The following is a 20,935-nucleotide window of genomic DNA, read 5'->3' as shown; positions in this document are numbered from 1 at the left end:
AAGAAAAACTCAAAAATAATTATTTAAAAATTGTTTTAATTAATTTAAAAAAAGAACGAAAGAAAGAACAACCAAACTAAAAAACAAATCCACCAATGATAGCAAGTTGTGAAAACTATACTAAAAAAAAAAAAAAAAAAAAAAAGAAAACAGAGAGAGGGAACCCTAAGTCAAATGGTAAAAGCAAAACTATACAGACAAAATCACACACAGAAGCATACGCATACACACTTACAAAAAGAGAAAAAGGGAAAAAATATATATATATCCTTGCTTCCAAAGTCCACCTCCTCAATTTGGGATGATTCGTTGTTTATTCAGGTATTCCACAGATGCAGGGTACATCAGGTTGACTGTGGGGATTTAATCCATTGCTCCTTAGGCTCCTGGGAGAGATTTCCCTTTCTCTTCTTTGTTCGCACAGCTCCTGGGATTCAGCTTTGGATTTGGCCCTGCCTCTGCATGTAGGTCGCCTGAGGGCTTCTGTTCTTCGCTCAGACAGGATGGGGTTAAAGGAGCAGCTGATTAGGGAATCTGGTTCACTTAGGCTGGGGTGAGGGAGGGGTACGGAGTGCAGGGCGAGCCTGCGGCAGCAGAGGCCAACATGACATTGCAATAGCCTGAGGCGTGCTGTGTGTTCTCCCAAGGAAGTTGTCCCTGGATCATGGGACCCTGGCAGTGGCAGGCTACACAGTCTCCCAGGAGGGGAGGTATGGATAATGACCTGTGCTTGCACACAGACTTCTTGGTGGCTGCAGCAGCAATCTTAGCATCTCATGCCTGTCTCTGGGGTCTACGCTGATAGCCGCCGCTGGCACCCATCTCTGGAGCTCCTTTAAGTAGCACTCTTAATCCCCTCTCCTCGTGCACCAGGAAACAAAGAGGCAATAAAAAGTCTCTTGCCTCCTCGACAGTTCCAGACCTTTTCCTGGACTCCCTCCTGGCTAGCCACGGCTCACTAGCCCTCTGCAGTCTGTGTTCACGCAGCCAACTCCAGTCCTCTCCCTGGGATCTGACCTCTGAAGCCTGAGCATCAGGTCCCAGCCCCCACACGTCCCGGCGGATGACCAGTCAAGCCTCTCGGGCTGGTGAGTGCTGGTCAGCACCGATCCTCTGTGTGGGAATCTCTCTGCTTTGCCCTCTGCACCCCTGTTGCTGTGCTCTGCTCCATGGCTCCGAAGCTTCCCCACTCCGCCCCACAGTCTCTGCCCGCAAAGGGTTTCCTACTGTGTGGAAACCTTTCCTCCTTCACAGCTCCCTCCCCGCTGGTGCAGGTCCCATCCCTATTCTATTGTCTCTGTTTTTTGTTTTTTCTTTTGCCTTACCCAGGTACGAGGGGAGTTTCTTGCTTTTTTGGAGGTCTGAGGTCTTCTGCCAGCACTCAGTTGGTGTTCTGAAGGAGTTGTTCCATATGTAGATGTATTTCTGATGTATTTGTGGGGAGGAAGGTGATCTCCACATCTTACTCTTCTGCCTTCTTGAAGGTCTCCCTCCACCACCTTCTTACCTGCTTAACTTCAAACTATCCTCCAAATCTCAGGTTACATGTCCCATTCTTCCTTTCATTCCTGTATTATCATGTCCTTGTTCACTCAGCAAATATTTTTGTATTTAATGGACATCTTCTGAGTCCTAGGCACAATGACAGACGCTGTATATTCAAGGATGAAGAAAGCAGGCATGATTTCTGTCATCATGGATGCTGAAACCTAAATTAGCTCCCCTCTCTCAACCGCCCCCCCACTTCTAGTTCCTCAAACCAGCTGTATTTCGTCTGGAGACTCTAGGGGAGAGCACTTCTACTTCCTTGTCCTTTTCAATTTCTTGAGGCCATTCACTTTCCTTGGCTCATGGCCCCTTTCTCCATCTTCAAACCAGCAGTGTTGGCATTTTCATATCTCTCTGACCTCTTCTTCCATCACCACATCTCCCTCTCTGACTCTGACCCTCCTGCCTCCCTCTCATAAGAACTCTTATAATTACATTGGGCCTCCCTCACCACAATAATCCAGGGTAATCTGCTCATCTCAAGATCCTTAATTTAATCAAGTCTGCAAAATTCCTTTTGCCATGTAAGGCAACATATTCCACAGGTTCTAGGGATTAAGATATGGACATAATTGGGGGTCATTATTCTGTCTATAATATGAGGTGTATCCTGTATCTCCTTAGCACTTTCTGCATAACTTTCCCAGCCTTTGTAACACTTCAGATTACTAGTTCAACTGACTGGTTTCCTAGCTTGGTTGTGAGTCTATTGAGGGTAAGGACCGTCATCTCTCTTGTCCATCATTCTGCTTGTATTTTTAGGACAATGCTTAGACTAAGCACCCAATACTTCTATATTGATTGACTGCTTGAATGAATGAATGAATTAGAGAGATGCTCAATAATATGTGCACATGTTTTCCAAAGATAGTGTTTTGGTTTGTCCTAAATATTTCTGAGATCCTTGTTTTCTTGAGAAGTTTGAGATGTAAATCTGTTTCTCAATAGTTACTTGATATCAACAGAAAATGCCTTCTTTTAAAAAATTATGAATGACTCACAGACTGTCAAGAACATTTTGAAGTATAAAAGAAGCACTCCTAAATTATGCAACTATGAATACTTTTTAATAAAAGGAGTTAATGAATATTCCACAGGAAAGAGCTGGCTTGCACAGTCTGGAGTTAATTGCTCACCCACACCTGGTTGTTAATTTCTTTCTGAAATGTTGTTTAGTGTAGATAAAGCCCATCATTTACCACATCCCACATGGGTACAGATTAGTTGTCTCCTTTGTACATGCTCCAAGCTTACCTCATTTTGCATAAGGCAGGATATTAGCTGTGCATTCACTTTACTCTTTTCTATAACAATGTGATTTTTATTGCACTGGTTGATTTACTTAGAAGCTTAGAACATGAGGATATAGCCATAAAATCATTACAATGGCAAAACTGAGAGTGTAAAAGAAAATTTCACTTATTTTTGGAAAGATTTCAGAAATGTCCGTTGTATTTAAATTTCCATTTGAGTGAAATGGTAACTTTGCCATTAAGAATGTCTTTTTATTTACAAAAAACATCATGAATTGCTTCTCTTAATATAGCTTACTTAAATGATTATCCACAAATACATGGCACAATTCTTTTATTTTTTTTTTTGGATGATGTGAAAATGTGCATGCATTTTGAATAAAGGAGCAGAAAAGAGGAAACTTGAATGTAAAAATGAAAGACAGAGCAAGCACACTGTAAGAATGGAAGGAAAATTTTTGTTTCTCTATTGATTAAACCCAAACATTTTCATAGTTAACAATCTATCATCACTTAAATAATGAAATAATTGCAAGAAAATACAGAGAATGGCAAGTATAATTTACAAGTGAAATAAATGTGCTAGGATAGAAAAGAGAAAGAAACTTAGTTCTTAAATAATTTTCTGTACCTTTTAACCACCATTTCTGAATCATTTAGATCTAGTGATCAATCTCTCCAAATAATATATACAGAGTTTTTTCACTGGAATGTTATTTTCAGATCAACAAGTAAATTTCTTATGAACTAGTAGTGACTTCCTGCAGCACTGAATTGATAAAAATTCTGAGGTCTTCTTTGACATAAGTGGAAAAATTACCATGATTGATTAGCCATGTTTGGCTTGCTAAGGAATGGGGATGATAGAATGCATACCATAAAGTTAGTTATGGGTAATAATTTATGTACCTCCTTCAGGAAAAGCAATGCATTGACATTTTCCAAATGAAATAGTTGTTAATATTTTTCAGATTATATTGAATATATATATTTAATTCTATTAAATATTGCCAATAACAATTATGCTTTCTAGTAAATAAATAATAAGCCTTAAAAATCTCAAAAATTCATAATTTATATAATTTGGGGGATTAGATATTAATGATAACTTTTTCTACATAAATTTTTGGACTAAGGAGTTTAGATTAAGCTTATTTTGAAATATGTAATATATTATAAAAAACATATGCCATTTGTTAAGAACAATGCTGTGTAAGAAAATGTAAAAAAAGACTTCATTAATTTTGTTCTCAAATTGTATCATCACTGTCTTTTTTTTAACATCTTTATTGGAGTATAATTGCTTTACAAGGGTGTGTTAGTTTCTGCTTTATAATAAAGTGAATCAGCTATACATATACATATATCCACATATCTCGTCCCTCTTGCATCTCCCTCCCACCCTCCCTATCCCACCCCTCTAGGTGGCCACAAAGAACTGAGCTGATCTCCCTGTGCTATGCGGCTGTTTCCTACTAGTTATCTACTTTATATTTGATAGTATATATAAGTCCAAGCCACTCTCTCACTTCATCCCAGCTTGCAATCCCCTCTCACCGTTTCCTCAAGTTCATTCTCTATGTCTGCGTCTTTATTCCTATTCTGATCCTAGGTTCTTCAGAATCATTTTTTTGTTGTTAGATTCCATACATGTGTGTGTTAGCACACGGTTTTTATTTTTCTCTTTCTGACTTACTTCACTTGGTATGACAGTCTCTAGGTCCATCCGCCTCAATACAAATAACTCAATGTAGTTTCTTTTTATGGCTGAGTAATATTCCATTGTATATATGTGCCACATCTTCTTTATCCATTCATCAGTCTATGGACACTGAGGTTGCTTCCATGTCCTGGTATTGTAAATAGAGCTGCAATGAACAGTGTGGTACATGACTCTTTTAGAATTATGGTTTTCTCAGGGTATATGCCCAGTAGTAGGATTGCTGGGTCTTATGGTAGTTCTATTTTTAGTTTTTTAAGGAACTTCCATACTGTTTTCCATAGTGGCTGTATCAATTAACCTGCCCACCAGCAGTGCAAGAGGGTTCCCTTTTCTCCACACCCTCTACAGCATTTATTGTTTGTAGATAGTTTGATGATGGCTATTCTGACTGCTGTGAGGTGATACCTCACTGTAGTTTTGATTTGCATTTCTCTGATGATTAGTGATGTTGAGCATCCTTTCATGTGTTTGTTGGAAATCTGTATACCTTCTTTGGAGAAATGTCTATTTAGGTCTTCTACCAATTTTTGGATTGGTTATATGTTTTTTTGATATTGAGCTGCATGAGCTGCTTGTAAACCTTGAAGATTAATCTTTTGTCAGTTGCTTCATTTGCAGAAATGTTCTCCCATTCTGAGGGTTGTCTTTTCATCTTGTTTTTGGATTCCTTTGCTGTGCAAAAGCTTTTAAGTTTCATTAGGTCCCATTTGTTTATTTTTGTTTTTATTTTCATTTCTCTAGGAGGTGGGTCAAAAAGGATTTTGCTGTGATTTATGTCATACAGTGATCTGCCTATGTTTTCCTCTAAGAGTTTTATAGTGTCTGACCTTTCATTTAGGTCTTTAATCCATTTTGAGTTTATTTTTGTGTATGGTGTTAGGGAGTGTTTTAATTGCATTCTTTTACATGTAGCTGTCCAGTTTCCCGTGCACCACTTAGTGAAGAGGCTGTCCTTTCTCCACTGTATATTCTTGCTTCCTTTATCAAAAATAAGGTGACCATATGTGTGTGGGTTTACCTCTGGACTTTATATCCTGTTCCATTGATCTATATTTCTGTTTTTGTGCCAGTACCATACTGTCTTGATTACTGTAGTCTTGTAGTATAGTGTGAACTCTGGGAGCCTGATTTCTCCAGCTCCGTTTTTTTTTTTTTTTTTTTTTTTTCTCAAGATTGCTTTGGCTATTCAGGGTCTTTTGTGTTTCCATACAAATTGTGAAATTTTTTGTTCTAGTTCTGTGAAAAATGCCATTGATACTTTGATAGGGATTGCACTGAATCTGTAGATTTCTTTGGGTAGTATAGTCATTTTTGCAATGTTGATTCTTCCAATCCAAGACATAGTATATCTCTCCATCTGCTTGTATCATCCTTAACTTCTTTCATCAGTGTCTTATAGTTTTCTGCATACAGGTCTTTTGTCTCCATATGTAGGTTTATTACTAGGTATTTTATTCTGTTTGTTGCAATGGTAAATGGGAGCGTTTCTTTAATTTATCTTTCAGATTTTTCATCATTAATGTATAGGAATGCAGAAGATTTCTGTACATTAACATTGTATCCTGCTACTTTACCAAATTCATTGATTAGGTCTAGAAGTTTTCTAGTACCATCTTTAGGATTGTCTATGTATAGTATCATGTCATCTGCAAACAGTGACAACTTTACTTCTTTTCCGCTTTGAATTTCCTTTATTTCTCTGATGGCTGTGGCTAAAACTTCCAAAACTATGTTGAATAATAATGGTGAGAATGGACAAACTTGTCTTATTCCTGATCTTGGAGGAGGTGGTTTCAATTTTTAACCATTGAGAACAAGGTTGGCTGTGGGTTTGGCGTATATGGCCTTTATTATGTTGAGGTAAGTTCCATCTTTGCCTACTTTCCAGAGGTTTTTATCATAAACAGGTGTTGAATTTTGTTGAAAGTTTTTTCTCCATCTATTGAGACAATCATATGGGTTCTCTCCTTCAGTTTGTTAATATGGTGTATCACATTGATCAATTTGCGTATAGTGAAGAATCCTTGCATTTCTGGGATAAACCCCAGTTGATCATGGTTTATCGTCCTTTTAATGTGCTGTTAGATTCTGTTTGCTAGTATTTTCTTGAGGATTTTTGCATCTATGTTTATCAGTGATATTGCCCTGTAGTTTTATTTCTTTGTGACATCTTTGTCCAGTTTTGGTATCATGGTGATGGTGGCATTGTAGAATGAGTTTGGGGGTGTTCCTCCCTCTGCTATATTTTGAAAGACTTTGAGAAGGATAAGTGTTAGCACTTCTCTAAATGTTTGAGAGAAGTCACGTGTGAAGCCATCTGGTCCTAGGCTTCCTTTTGTTGGAAAATTTTTAATCACAGTTTAATTTTCAGTGCTTGTGATTGGTTTGTTCATATTTTCTATTTCTTCCTAGTATACTCTCAGAAGTTGTGCTTTTCTAAGTAATTGTCCATTTCTTCCAGGTTGTCCATTTTATTGGTATATAGTTGCTTGTAGTAATCTCTCATGATCATTGGTATTTCTTCAGTGTCAGTTGTTACTTCTTCATTTTCATTTAAAATTCTATTGGTTTGAGTCTTCTCCCGTTTTTTTTCTTGATGAGTCTGGCTAATGGTTTATCAATTTTATTTATCTTCTCAATGAACCAGCTTTTAGTTTTATTGATCTTTGTTATGGCTTCCTTCATTTCTTTTTCATTTATATCTGATCTGTTCTTTATGATATCCTTCCTTCTGCTAACTTTGGGTTTTTTTTTTTCTTCTTCCTCTAATTGTTCTAGGTGTAATGTTAGGTTTTTTATTTGAGATATTTCTTGTTTCTTGAGGTAGGATTGTAATGCTATAAATTTCCCTCTTAGAACTGCTTTTGCTGTATCCCATAGGTTTTGGGTCTGTGTGTTTTCATTGTCATTTGTTTCTAGGTATTTTTTGATTTCCTCTTTGTTTTCTTCAGTGACCTCTTGGTTATTAAGTAGTGTATTGTTTAGCCTCCATGTGTTTGCATTATTTACAGATATTTTCCTGTAATTGGTATCTAGTCTTATAGCATTGCAGTCAGAAAAGATTCTTGATAGAATTTCAATTTTCTTAAATTTACCAAGGCTTGATTTGTGACCCAAGCTATGATCTATCCTGGAGAATGTTCCATGAGCACTTGAGAAGAAAGCGTATTCTGTTGTTTTTGCATGTAATGTCCTATAAATATCAATTAAGTCCACCTTGTTTAATGTATCATTTAAAGCTTGTGTTTCCGTATTTATTTGCATTTTGGATGATCTGTTCATTGGTGAAAGTGGGGTGTTAAAGTCCCCTCCTATGATTGTGTTACTGTTGATTTCCCCTTTTATGGCTTATGATTTCCCCTTTTATGGCATTTGCCTTATGTATTGAGGTGCTCCTATGTTGGGTGCATAAATATTGACAATTGTTATATCTTCTTCCTGAATTGATCCCTTGATCATTATGTAGTGTCCTGCTTTGTCTCTCATAATTGTCTTTATTTTAAAGTCTATTTTGTCTGATATGAGTATTGCTACTCCAGCTTTCTTTTGATTTTCCATTTGCATGGAATATATTTTTCCATCCCCTCACTTTCAGGATGTATGTGTCCCTAGTCTGAAGTGGGCCTCTTGTAGACAGCATATATATGGGTCTTGTTTTTGTATCCATTCAGCCAGCCTCTGTATTTTGGTGAGAGCATTTTATCCATTTACATTTAAGGTAATTATCAATATGTATATTCCTATTACCATTTTCTTAATTGTTTTGGGTTTGTTATTGTAGGTCTTTTCCCTCTCTTTTGTTTCCTGCCTAGAGAAGTTCTTTTAGCAATTGCTTTAAAGCTGTTTTGGTGGTGCTGAAGCCTCTTAGCTTTTGCTTGTCTGTAAAGCTTTTAATTTCTCCATCAAACCTGAATGAGATCCTTGACGCGTAGAGTAATCTTGGTTGTATATTTTTCCCTTTCATCACTTTAAATATGTCCTGGCTCTCCCTCTGGCTTGCAGAGTTTCTGCTGTAAGGTCTGCTGTTAACCTTATGGGGATTCCCCTGTATGTTATTTGTTTTTTTCCCTTGCTGCTTTTAATATTTTTTCTTTGTATTTAACTTTTGGTAGTTTGGTTAATATGTGTCTTGGTGTGTTTCCCCTTGCATTTATCCTGTATGGGACTCTCTGTGCCTCCTGGACTTGATTGACTATCTCCTTTCCCATGTTAGGGAAATTTTCAACTATAGTCTCTTCAAATATTTTCTCAGACTCTTTCTTGTTCTCTTTTTCTTCTGGAAACCCTATAATTCAAATGTCGGTGCATTTAATGTTGTCCCAGTAGTCTCTAAGACTGTCCTCAATTCTTATCATTCTTTTCTCTTTATTCTGCTCTGCAATAGTTATTTCCATTTTTTTATCTTCCAGGTCACTTATCTGTTCTTCTGCCTCAGTTATTCTGCTGTTGATTACTTCTAGAGAATTTTTAATTTTATTTATTGTGTTGTTCATCATTTTTTGTTTCCTCTTAGTTTTATAAGTCCTTGTTAAACGTTTCTTGTGTTTTCTCCATTCTATTTACAAGATTTTGGATCATCTTTACTATCATTACTCTGAATTCTTTTTCAGGAATACTGCCTATTTCCTCTTTTTTTTTTTTTTCTGGTGTGTTTTTATGTTGCTCCTTCATCTGCTGTGTGTTTCTCTGTCTTCTCATTTTGATTAACTTACTGTATTTGGTGTCTCCTTTCCACAGGCTGCACATTCATAGTTCCCATTGTTTTTGGTCTTTACCTCCAGTGGCTATGGTTTGTTCGTGGGTTGTGTAGGCTTCCTGGTGGAGGGTACTAGTGCCTATGTTCTGGTGGATACGGCTGGATCTTGTCTTTCTGGTGAGCAGGACTGCATCTGTTTGGCTTTTTGGGGAGTGTCTGTGACCTCATTATGATTTTAGGCATCCTCTCTGCTAATGGGTGGAGTTGTGTTTCTGTCTTGCAAGTGGTTTGGCATAGGTTGTCCAGCACTGTAGCTTACTGCTTGCTGAGTGGAGCTGGGTTTTAGGGTTGAGATGGAGATTTCTGTGAGAGCTTTCACTGGTTGATATTACATGGAGCTGGGAGGTCTCAGTGGACCAATGTCCTGAACTCAGCTCTCCCACCTCAGAGGCACAGAGCTGACACCAGCTGGAGCACCAAGACCCTGCCAGCCACACGGCTCCAAGTCTGATGAGAGGAAAGAGAAATACCAGCTCGTGTGCAGAATCATCCCACAGATCACAGTAATGACACCTTCAGCTTGATCATGGTGATGTTTTCATGAGTGTTTGCATATGTCCAAACTCACCAAATTGTATACAGGAGGACATTGAAAATATTGCTGGTACAGTTCCAGGCCACTTTTTTTTTCTTTTGTTTTGCATTTAGTCTAGTTTCACTGGCTCATAGGGTGCAGTGTGCAGAGACCTCAAACCCAGCACCTTCAGACCAGAGTTTCTAGCTCAAAGCGGTTGCACAGCATCCCAACTCAAGATGGAGGTGGAGACAGCAGGCTGTGTGTAGAGTATCACTGTCATTTTAAGATCTATTGCTAAATATGTCAGAGGTTTCAGTTATTTATTTAATCCAAGCCATTGAATTTTTAAACATTACTGATTATTTTCTTTGTTTAACAAGAGTACCCAGATTTACGTAATGATGTGCTGGTAAGTCTTTGACAAACAACTCTTGGAGTGGAGGTTATGGCATGGGATGTTGGAAAAGCACTGATTTGTTGCACTTGCCGATTTCCATGGTATAAATATGTTTTCATTAAACATAGAGCTTGAAAAGATATGTACACTATTGACATTCTGAAAAGATGTAAACAGAGCTGGTCTGAGATGTCTTTTAAAAAATCACATACAGTTTATTTTTTAAAACAGATATATTCAGGAGAATTGCATACAAGCCCTTCAAATTTTGAACTCCATGGTACATTGCAAACGATTAGTCTTACTAAAGATTTTTATATCTAACTTTGTAAGGAAATATCTACTCCATTATATATATTTTATATATGTTTATCTTGTTAATTGTTGAACTTTTGCAGGAAAGCTTATCTGATATTTGTTATAGATTCTTATACTCTTAAAATTCAATAAAATATTTCCAAATTGGATAAAAATATATTTATGAATCATAAAAAATTTGCAAGGAAATACATATCACAAACAAATAATTGGCCAAATGTCTTAGCAAATCTTTTAATATTGATCTAGTAATTCTGCCTCTGTAATTCTAAATAAGGTGGAATAAATGTATCTCTAAACTAATTAATGTAGTGCCAACCTATATGTGTGCATATGTGTGTGCATGTGTGTGTGTGTTTGTGAGACTAGGAGATAAAAGGAATAAATACCAATCAACATTCCACTGTTTATCTTTGCTTAGGATACATATTTTTATTTTTCCTGTATTCTTAAACCCTCTCTCCAATCTCTGATAATGAGCAGGGACACATTATATCTGAATTTATAAATAAGAGCCCTGGTATAGTAGGGCTAGGTCCTATTTTAGTTAGGCAAATATTGAATTATAATGGTTACTACCGAGTGGTCAGTGGAAGAGCTAAGTTGTGTTCACTTTTCGTTTTGTTTGAGTTTCTAATTTACCATTTGGAGCCAGTATCAGAGCCTGGATCTATGCTTACCCTCAGCCCTCCTTCTCATGGGAGAAAAAGGGAAACAGAAGGCACTACTAGAGTGCCTGGCATGAGGTAGGCCCCCAATAAATATTGATTGACTGGGAGCAGGAAAAGTTTGAGATCTCAGACTATCATTAGTGTTTAATTAAAACTGTCCACATGATTAGAATGCTTACAACTCCATCCTGTTTCTACTTTTTGGAATTAAACATACCCTTCAAGCTTACTTTTGTGTGAAGCCTTCCCTGATTGCTCCAAAGAGACTTCTTCCTCTTTTAATTTTCCATTCTCTTTCATTTTTAATCATGTGTTATTTACCAACATTATCCTTGGCACTCAAGGATAAACTCCTAGAAGAAAGGGATAGGATCTTGCACATTTGTATGGTTCACTTCATTTCAAAAAATTTTGTGAACAAACTCATGCTCTATTGTTATTATTTCAATTAATAAATATGAATATACATCTAAAGATGAAACTTGGAAACAAATCCTATACCTGAATACTACTCTTAAAATACATTAAAAATTACTTTGTAACATTTCTTAGTTTTTAAAAATACCGATTTTCCCTCATACTTCCCTTCAATGCTAATTGAGAAACAACCATATTCCAATTTTTCTGTAGCCACTATAGAGGAAAACCATGGACATTTTAAATAGCAAAACTATTCCAATTAAAAATGTATATTTTCAGAGAATTTCATAATAATGAATGAATTGGAGTTTATTTGAATTCCCCCTTCTAATGGTGGGGGAATCTTGGCCTACATGATTTGCTCTCAGAACCTTATCACTCTTTAGAGGGACCTCAGATGTGGTGGCCTGTCACTGTTTAGAAATATGTCATTTCACATGAGAAAACTGTGGCCCTGAGGACGTTAGTGAGAAAGAGGTCATGAACTCCTAATTAAAAACAAAATTCCCACCAGGTGCATTCAGAGTCAGATTTACTATGAACCAAATGAAGCTTAATTTTCAGGCCCCTCACACAGAACGCTTCTAAGTCTGAGGGACACACTCCAAGATAGAATCTTTTCCTTAGTGTGACACGAAAATTGTATAAACTTCAGACACCACAAAATAGGGCTCTACCTCTGGGCATACGCATGAAAGAAAATGTGGGATATTGTGCAAAGAGAACTTTGAGGATGTCTAGCGGCCTCGATTCTGGGCTGTGTTTGGCATTAACTTGCCAGGTCTCCTTTCAGAATCGTCTAAACTTGCTGAGCTTCAGTTTGTTTATCTGTGAAATGATACTGGTAATTAAGTTAGCCCATCTTCCTATCTGAGTTATGTAATAATTACCTGAGACAACATTTGAATATTCAAAAATCAAAGAGTTCAAAAATAATTAGTAATTAACTGAAAAATGTAAAAATTAAAAGTGTTTGGAATTAACCTTGTTAAACACGAGGCCACCATTAATCTTCCCAATGTTCAACAATGTCAACAGTAAAAATCTCTAAGAATTCTCCCTAACTCAACTCTGTTCCTCCTACAGAAGAAGCAACACAGCCCTGCCTGAATCAGAAGTGTTCTTTAATCCTAGATTGCAGTGGATTGACCTTTTATGACTATTCTGGAGTCTCCATGCTTGTTGAGGTATTTGCACAGCTTGTGTTTGGACTGATTCTTTCCCTTCCCTTTAGTAACAGGGTTTCACCAGCCTCTCTCTCAGCTCTGGGGTTTTGATCCTGCTTGTTTCAATACTCATCTCACCCATTCTCTCCAAAGGGCACAGACTTTATTACTCCCACTACTATAGATTTCTTTTCAGGAGATGCCGTGAAGTTTCTAACTGTGTGTGAATCTGGAGAGCGCGGGAGGAGTAGAGGTGGGTATTCATGTGGGGTGTTAGAACAGAACATAGACTTGGGATGTAATGGGTATAGCAGATGCTGGGCAGTCAACTCCTAGGTTTCTAGAAAGAAGGAGAAAAGTCCCCTCCATGAGCAAGGGGCCTGATGATGGCAGGATGTTTTCTCTCACATCATGGATGGGTACAGTCTGACTTGAAACCATTCCTGGTCTCTGAAATAATACTCAGTGCAGGGGTTTTTCTCCATTCTCTCAGACAATCGTGTCCTCTACCCCATGATATCCATGGGGTCTCCATGATCCCGGTTGCAAAAAATAAAAGTTTTATTTCTTTAAAACTGAAGCCTCCATTTAGTTAGATGGAACACCTAATTTTGCCAATTCAAGGAAAACTCAGACACTTCTGGAATTGTTTCCTCCTTTTTTTTTGAGTACTAAGTCAACAAGGAATGTACTCCCTTTCTAATTTCCATTTATTCTCTCCTCAATACCCTAAATATGAGGGAGGATTTTGAGGACCAAGCAATGTCTGTTTCTCAGCTGTCCTCAGTCCTCCATTAGCTTCTGCTGTGTGGAACTTGGTTCATCTCGCCTTTGGCTGTTTGTTCCCCAGCGGTTCTCTTACCCTGGCTTCATACAGTCTCCTGCTGTGTGAGGCTTTGTATTCAGCCAAAAACTTAATCATAACCTATGGCAATTTCTGGAGCTCTTTCCCTGCATATTTCCGTTCTTTCCATTACTCTCTCCCATAAATTTCACCCACTCAAGCCTTCCTAAATACCAGTTCTGTCTTCTCAGCTCAGTAAAGTGGCTGCATTTTGCTTGGGTTCCCCCGACATCATGTCACGGTCCACAAACTGCTTTGAAGCAGAAAGCTGAGATGATCTGAGAGCTCACCTCGTTTGTTTTTTTTTCTTTCAGAAAACTCAGTCCTTTTCTGCCTGTTCCCATTGTCGAAAAACAATTTATATATTTTCTCCATTTGTCTACTTATTTACGAAGGATAGGATAGTCTTTATATTAATTACTCTTCATGGCCAGAAGTCAAAATTGGACCTTGACTTTTAAAGAGTTAAAACCAGTAGTCCTAGAAGGTCTCACATTGTAGATTTTGATTGCTTTCTCATGGTGTTGCATAACTGTCTCTATTCATTCATATTTTAAATTTGAAATGTCCAACCTTTCAAACTCAAGATAGTACAAAACTCAGCTTCAGTCTGGCTTTCCTGTGAAGATGGGGTGGGACTATGTGAAGAGAGGCAGCTTACTATGTGACAGAGCGTAGTCTCAGATCTATCACACACGCTGGGAGGGGTTAGGAAAATTGTCTAAACTGTCTGGATCTCAGTTTATTCATTTTGTAAAAATGGGGTGGTGATTTTGTTTCAGATTTAGTAGATATTAAAAAAAGAAATAAATTATGCAAAAGAATTGAATTTTAAATATCCTAGGCCTTAAATCTAGTGGCTGTTTTTGGTAAATTTTCCACGTGTAATATGCTTTTAATTTCTTGTTGCTCACCATGAAAACTTTGCACAATTTGGCATAGGGTTCAACCTCAATACTTTTCTTGCATCTAAATCCTGACTGTAAACAGAGAGTCTCTCATCATTGGAGGGCTTCTTGTGTTCAGCACTTTTATTTACTGTGTTGCCAAGGTCTAGAAGAGCACTGTTAAACCTATGTGTATAAGGATCACCTGGGGAGCTTATTTAAGATGCAGTCTTTTGATGGAGTGATCATTTTGAAATGTACAGAAATTTTGAAACATTATATTATGTAACAGGAGCTAACACAGTGTTGTTGGTCAATTATACTCCAAAAGCAAACAAACAAACAAACTCATAGAAAAAGAGATCAGATTTGTGGTTACCAGAGGCAAGGGGTGAGGGGAAGGGGAATTGGATGAAGGCAGTTAAAAGGTACAAACTTCTGGTTATAAGATAAAAAGTACTAGGGATGTAGGTACAACATGATAAATAGAATGAGCACTGCTGTATGTTATATATGAAAGTTGTTGAGAGAGTAAATCCTGAGAGTTCTCATCAGAGGAAGAATATCTTTTTTCTATTTCTTTAATTTTGTATCTATATTAGATGATGGATGTTCACCAAACTTATTGTGGTCATCATTCCATGATGTATGTATGTCAAATCGTTATGCTGTTATACCTTAAACTTATACAGTGAGGTATGTCAATTATAACTCAATAAAACTGGAAGGAAAAAAATGCAGTTTTCTGAGTCCTGGTTCTGGCCCAGGAATATTTATTTTAAACAATGTAGTTTGTCCAAGGATTATGTTTTGAGCAACACTAGACTAGGATTGTCCTTTCACTGGGAAAAGTCAGTATGTATATTTTTTGTTTAATTGTATTTAAAATTTGTTTTGAATATACTCCAGTATTTATTAGCTGTCCTCTCTAGATATTGCAAATCAGGACTTAGAGTTAGTAAAGAGGAGGAAATGGTTACTTATTGTCAGTGAGTTTAAGATCTAAGGTTGAAAATTCAGAGGAATTCAAATAATCTATGTTTTGGGCATGGTGAGAAAGAAACTTTTAAGAATTCATCTTAATGGTTTTAAAATATTGCACAACATAATGAAGGAATAAGTCAACTGATGTATTTTATTTTTAAATGGGCAGAAAGACATTTGCCCTTCTGTATATATAAAACCAGCAGTTTTGTATCAATTTGCTTGTGTGTGTGTGTGTGTGTGTGTGTGTTATGCGGGCCTCTCACTGCTGTGGCCTCTCCCGTTGCGGAGCACAGGCTCCGGACACGCAGGCTCAGCGGCCATGGCTCATGGGCCCAGCCACTCCACGGCATGTGGGATCTTTCCGGACCGGGGCACGAACCCGTGTCCCCTAGCATTGGCAGGCGGGCTCTCAACCACTGTGTCACCAGGGAAGCCCTTCAATTTGCTATTTTTAGTTTCCTTATTAGTATTTAGTTTATTTCATCATGGTTACAGTAAATTATGATGTATGTTACAACCATAAACTTTAAATATAGACAAATTCTAGGTCCAAGTATTAGCTACATAACTAGTTCTAGGATCTGGGTTTAAGTATTTGTTTGCTCTTCTGTAAACTGGAAGTAGAAATACTTTGAGTTGTTGTGAAGCTTAGAAATGACATATTGTATATAAAGCGTATAAAAAGGTTTCTAGAAGTTAGTTAAGTACTCAGTAATGCTAGCTTCTATTTGTTCTCATTTTGCAAAAGTCATTTCTTAAAATAATATCACTACAACTAATACTATTTCTTAGTTCCTGCCACCCTGAAATAGGGTCCAGACTAAAGAGCCACAGAATCTCTTCAGCCATGCATGTCTTCCTGCTTCCCAAAAACACTCCCTGGATTATTTTCTCACTTTGGTATAAGGAAGATTCTCCTAAGAGGTATAGGTTGAAGAAAATGGAGTGAATGCTATTTGTTCTTCTACTTAGGACACTTCTACTTAGTGAACTAGAGAATATGTTTATCAGCATCAATAAACCACCCATAGCAATGTGTTTGTGCGTCACTGAGCTTAAGAAAAAGTAAAACACTGACAGATCACTTTGAATTGTCATTTTAACTTACGAAAACAGGAGCCATTTATTCAATGGCAAGCCTCAGACCATGTATTATTTATTTGTTTATTTGCCTGTTTATTTATGCCCAGAGTGATGTCTCCTATTATTCCACAATTCTTCTACCATAGAGGTAACTGCTTATTGCTGGAAGAATATAAGGGAAAATTTTGGGTGTATCATGCATACCCTTAAAAAGTTTTGTAAACGCAGCATTCTACATTTTATATGTATGACACTTTACTATTACGTAAACAAATCCAACCTACTTTACTAAAACTTCTGGATTTACTGAGTTTTGTCGGCTGACTTTGGTCTGGGTGAATTTAAGATCAGGGCCTTCAGTAAGGTTGTTACTACTTGAGATTTTCTAGGACTTAAAGAAGGCAAGACCCTGCAGTATGCCAAGAAAGTTAGTCAGGATCTCTCATCTTGGTGGACCATAAAAATGGAAGTTGGGCAATGAAACTTGGCTTTGATTATAGTGAGGTTCTCAATTTACTGTCCATGGATGGGGTTTAGAGAATCCATGAATATGTGCAAATTTTTGTAAAATATTAAAGTAAGCAGTAGGTAAGCAGTTTCATCATATTCACAGATGGGTCCTTGACTTCCAATAAAAGACGGTTGAAAACAATTTTATATCATTCTTATAGGGAAGGAAAAGTGGTGTTTTTATTTTTATTAATTAAAATGGAAAATGTAAGCAGCAAAATTTAGTTACATAAAAGGTAAATGCCAGAACATGGAAGCAACCTAAATGTCCATCAACAGATGAACGGATAAAGAAGATGTGACACATATACACAATGGAATATTACTCAGCCATAAAAAGAAATGAAATTGAGTTATTTGTAGTGAGGTGGATGGACCTAGAGTCTGGCATACAAAGTGAAGTAAGTCAGAAATAGAAAAACAAATACTGTATGCTAACGCATATATATGGAATCTAAAAAAAAAAGAAAAATGGCACTGATGAACGTAGTGGCAGGGCAGGAATAAAGCCATAAACATAGAGAATTGACTTGAGGACACAGAGGGGGAGGGGGAAACTGGGGCAAAGTGAGAGAGTAGCATCGACATATATATACTACCAAATGTAAAATAGATAGCTAGTGGGAAGCAGCAGCATAGCACAAGAAGATCAGTTCGGTGCTTTGTGAACCTACAAGGGTGAGATAGAGAGTGTCGGAGGGACATGCAAGAAGGAGGGGATATGGGGATATATGTATACATATAGCTGATTCACTTTGTTATACAACAGAAACTAACACAGTATTCTGAAGCAATTATACTCCAATAAAGATCTATTTAAAAAAAAAAGAAAGAAAGAAAGAAAGAAAAAAGGTAAATGCCTTGCTGGCGTTCATCTTCCTTTGCTAAGACCATCTCTTTTAGAAGTGGGTCAGAGTATGCCTGAATGTGTTACAACGCCACCCCCTGGTGGTGTGGTGTCATAAACATTGACTTTTTTTTTTACTAGAAATTCTGCCTTCTGAAGCTCATCTTATTCCTTCCTGCCAGCTATCCTGAATTAATTGTGGGTGTACTATTTTAATTCTTCCAGGTTTACACGGACTGCAAGAACAAGAGTGTGGATGTATCATTAGTCCACTGCACAGGTAAGGGAGTATCCTTGGCTAACATTGGACATGATCCTTCTGCTGCTCCACGTAACCTTATATCACTTGTGTTTTCTTATAGCTTCTTTGATAAAAGCAATGAAATACTGGGGAAACCTAGATTCAGAGAAACCAATTTTTTTTGAATCAGTATCTGCTGCAATAACTAACATCCACTTAAATAAGGTGAGTTGAGCAAGTTTGCATGCCAGAATTATAAGAAAATTGAAATGTAGAATACATGGGCTTTGCATTTTTTATATTAGCCTATTATCCCACTGACATCTAAAAACTTATTAAAATGTGACCCCTCCTCAGAGTCCTCTGCTACAAGTAAAGGAATTTTTTCATTCCTTTTTTGGACAAGTTATGAATTGTTTAATAATTTGGATCTTCCAACAATATCACTGCTTAGAGGATTTGGTGATCACCTATTAAGTGCAAACTGCTTGCTTATAAAAATAAATGCATCTTCCAGGATCCACTATCCTGGGAATTGGAATCCACCTCTGTCAAATGCAAAAACTCTAAATATAGCCTTATAGCTTTTTGCTGCTCTCATACCCTTTACTCTAAGCTCATACTGCCACCTTTGGAAATACTATTTGCAGAGCCCAGCACTCACATGGTTTGAAGTGTCAAAGTTATCTTCCAATACTGGGCTGTATGGTTAGTTTAAGAACTGTTCCTAGAACTTTGATTTCCCATAATTTTTCTTTGATTTTGAATTGTTTGGCCTTTCCTTAACCCTAGAACAGCATCTGTTATCTCTCTGAGTCATCCCTATTATGTGCAATTAGAAGAGTATGTATTTACAGAATAATAATAATATTATTGTTATTATTATCATTTCTACTACTACTATTACTGCTGCTGCTGCTGCTGCTACTACTGTTATATACCTAACATTCACTGTGTGCTCATTATGTTCCAGGAATGTGCTAAGAGCTTTACCTATGTTACTTCACTAAATTTGCCACAACCTCATGAAGTAGATATTATTATTGAACCTATTTTTAGAAATAAGGAAACTGAGGTCCAGGGAAGTTATACCATTTGTAAGTGGTAGAGCCAGTTTCAAAGTCAGCAGTCTGACCTAGGACCTGGAGCTTTAAACTTCTATGCTCTGATGCCTCAGAGAATATCCATTTTCTTAGCTTGGCTGGACAGCTTGCTTCAGTTACTACTGTTCTTTGACTATGATATCAACTTAAGGGTTAAGTAAGTAGCAATTGCTAATTTCTTCCCCTTCTATTTCAGAATTTGAGCAAACTCAGTGACCACAGTGAAATCTGAGACTCTCATGCTGCAGTACAGCTCTTTTCTTTAGCAACTGCCCCGAAGAGGCCATACTCAAGTATTTTCACATTTTTTGTTGTGTAGATCCTACAAATGACCTCTACTAAAATAAGTGTGATGTGACTTACTAACCACATAACCGCTGCTCAAGGTTTGCCAACAATTTTATCTAATCTTTGTTAGTAAGCAAATTCACTTTGTAGGTTATTGTATAGTTATTTTATAAAAATCAGTATGCATTTAGTTTTAGTGTACTGAAAGGTAAACATGAATTTATTTCCTTTTTTCATACCAAAGTATTTTGTGTTAATTCAGTTGTAGTTCATTTGTAAAAGTGAGAAATACTTTGTCGTATGATAAGAGATTTAGAACATTTGCAAGCCATTTGTAAAAATGCAGGATCACCTGTAACTAATACATAAAAACAACTTAGCAAGTGTGCCATTTTCCCTAACCAAAGAAGCCATTAAATATCAATAAGCTTAAATGTTACTTCATGCAATATGATTATGAAATTCACAGAAAGTAAGTCAAACAGAAACAAATGGCAAACTAGAAACCATTCTTCTCCATACCTTTCCATGCATAGATGTCTTCAGGAATGTTTTCAACATAAGTAGTATCCCAGTGAAACCATGTCCTTGACATTAGTCTGTTTTGCTGTAAATATTGGAACTGCTTAGGATCTTCAGAACTTATAGCCCTAATTTCCACATTCCCACCCCATAAAAGTTTCCATTTTCAGCTTTAGTTTTTTTGGAACCAGAGAATGTGGAAGTTGAACCCCTTATGATTTTTTCACAAATATGATTTTTAGAAGAGAAAATATCACCAGTAGAATAGCTTTGTACTTTTCCAATATAGGATTAACTGTAGTAGTTTGGGACTTTCCTATTTCAGAGAGATAGTCAATATAATATAATACATTTATCTATCTATATCCCTATAGATAGATAGATCTCCTTAGAATGCTTTTTCTTTTCTTTTGTTAGAAGGGAGCTTAGGTAAGTGATTATCTTTTAACCCACTAAACCACCAGGGTATTGACAAATAAATACCACAGGCCAGGCTGACTTGTATAAGTTATTATTTTCATGTTTCTATATATATTTTCAGTCACATACAATTATATAGTTTCATATTTTTATCTAACAATTTGATTTACCTATGAAGAAATCTCACTTTCAAAGATAGATGTAGATGCACTCTTTAGTCTTAAGACATTTTAACTGTTCTAGAAATTACCAGTTAACAAAAAGCCAAGTACTTTAAAGTGAGTTTGAGAAGTAGTTTGAAAACAAATTTAAAGACTGGTAATTTAGGTGTTTTTGAGAACATCTGTAAGAGTAAATTCTAATATCTGCCGTGTGATGTAATGGTTCCTAGCAAATGTGTAGTAAACATTCACATGGCCCTTATTTTTACCATT

General features: G+C 36.8%; 1 protein-coding gene across 1 annotated transcript in view; it reads left to right on the top strand.

Annotated features, from left to right (window-relative positions):
* The window catches only part of SLC26A7 (solute carrier family 26 member 7), a gene marked incomplete at both ends in the record, with an annotated part of 179,798 nt that extends 160,295 nt beyond the window's left edge, over positions 1–19,503 (top strand). Inside the window, 4 exons of the mRNA XM_079901703.1 lie at positions 12,690–12,790; positions 18,153–18,207; positions 18,290–18,393; positions 19,468–19,503. Coding sequence (XP_079757829.1) covers positions 12,690–12,790; positions 18,153–18,207; positions 18,290–18,393; positions 19,468–19,503 — 296 coding nt within the window. The remainder of the gene's footprint in view (positions 1–12,689; positions 12,791–18,152; positions 18,208–18,289; positions 18,394–19,467) is intronic.
* Positions 19,504–20,935: the final 1,432 nt, after the last annotated feature.

Source organism: Stenella coeruleoalba, assembly GCF_951394435.1.
Source record: "Stenella coeruleoalba genome assembly, chromosome: 17".
Lineage (NCBI taxonomy): Eukaryota > Metazoa > Chordata > Mammalia > Artiodactyla > Delphinidae > Stenella > Stenella coeruleoalba.
Note: the sequence above shows the minus strand (reverse complement) of the source record. Positions and strands in the feature narration are given on the sequence as shown.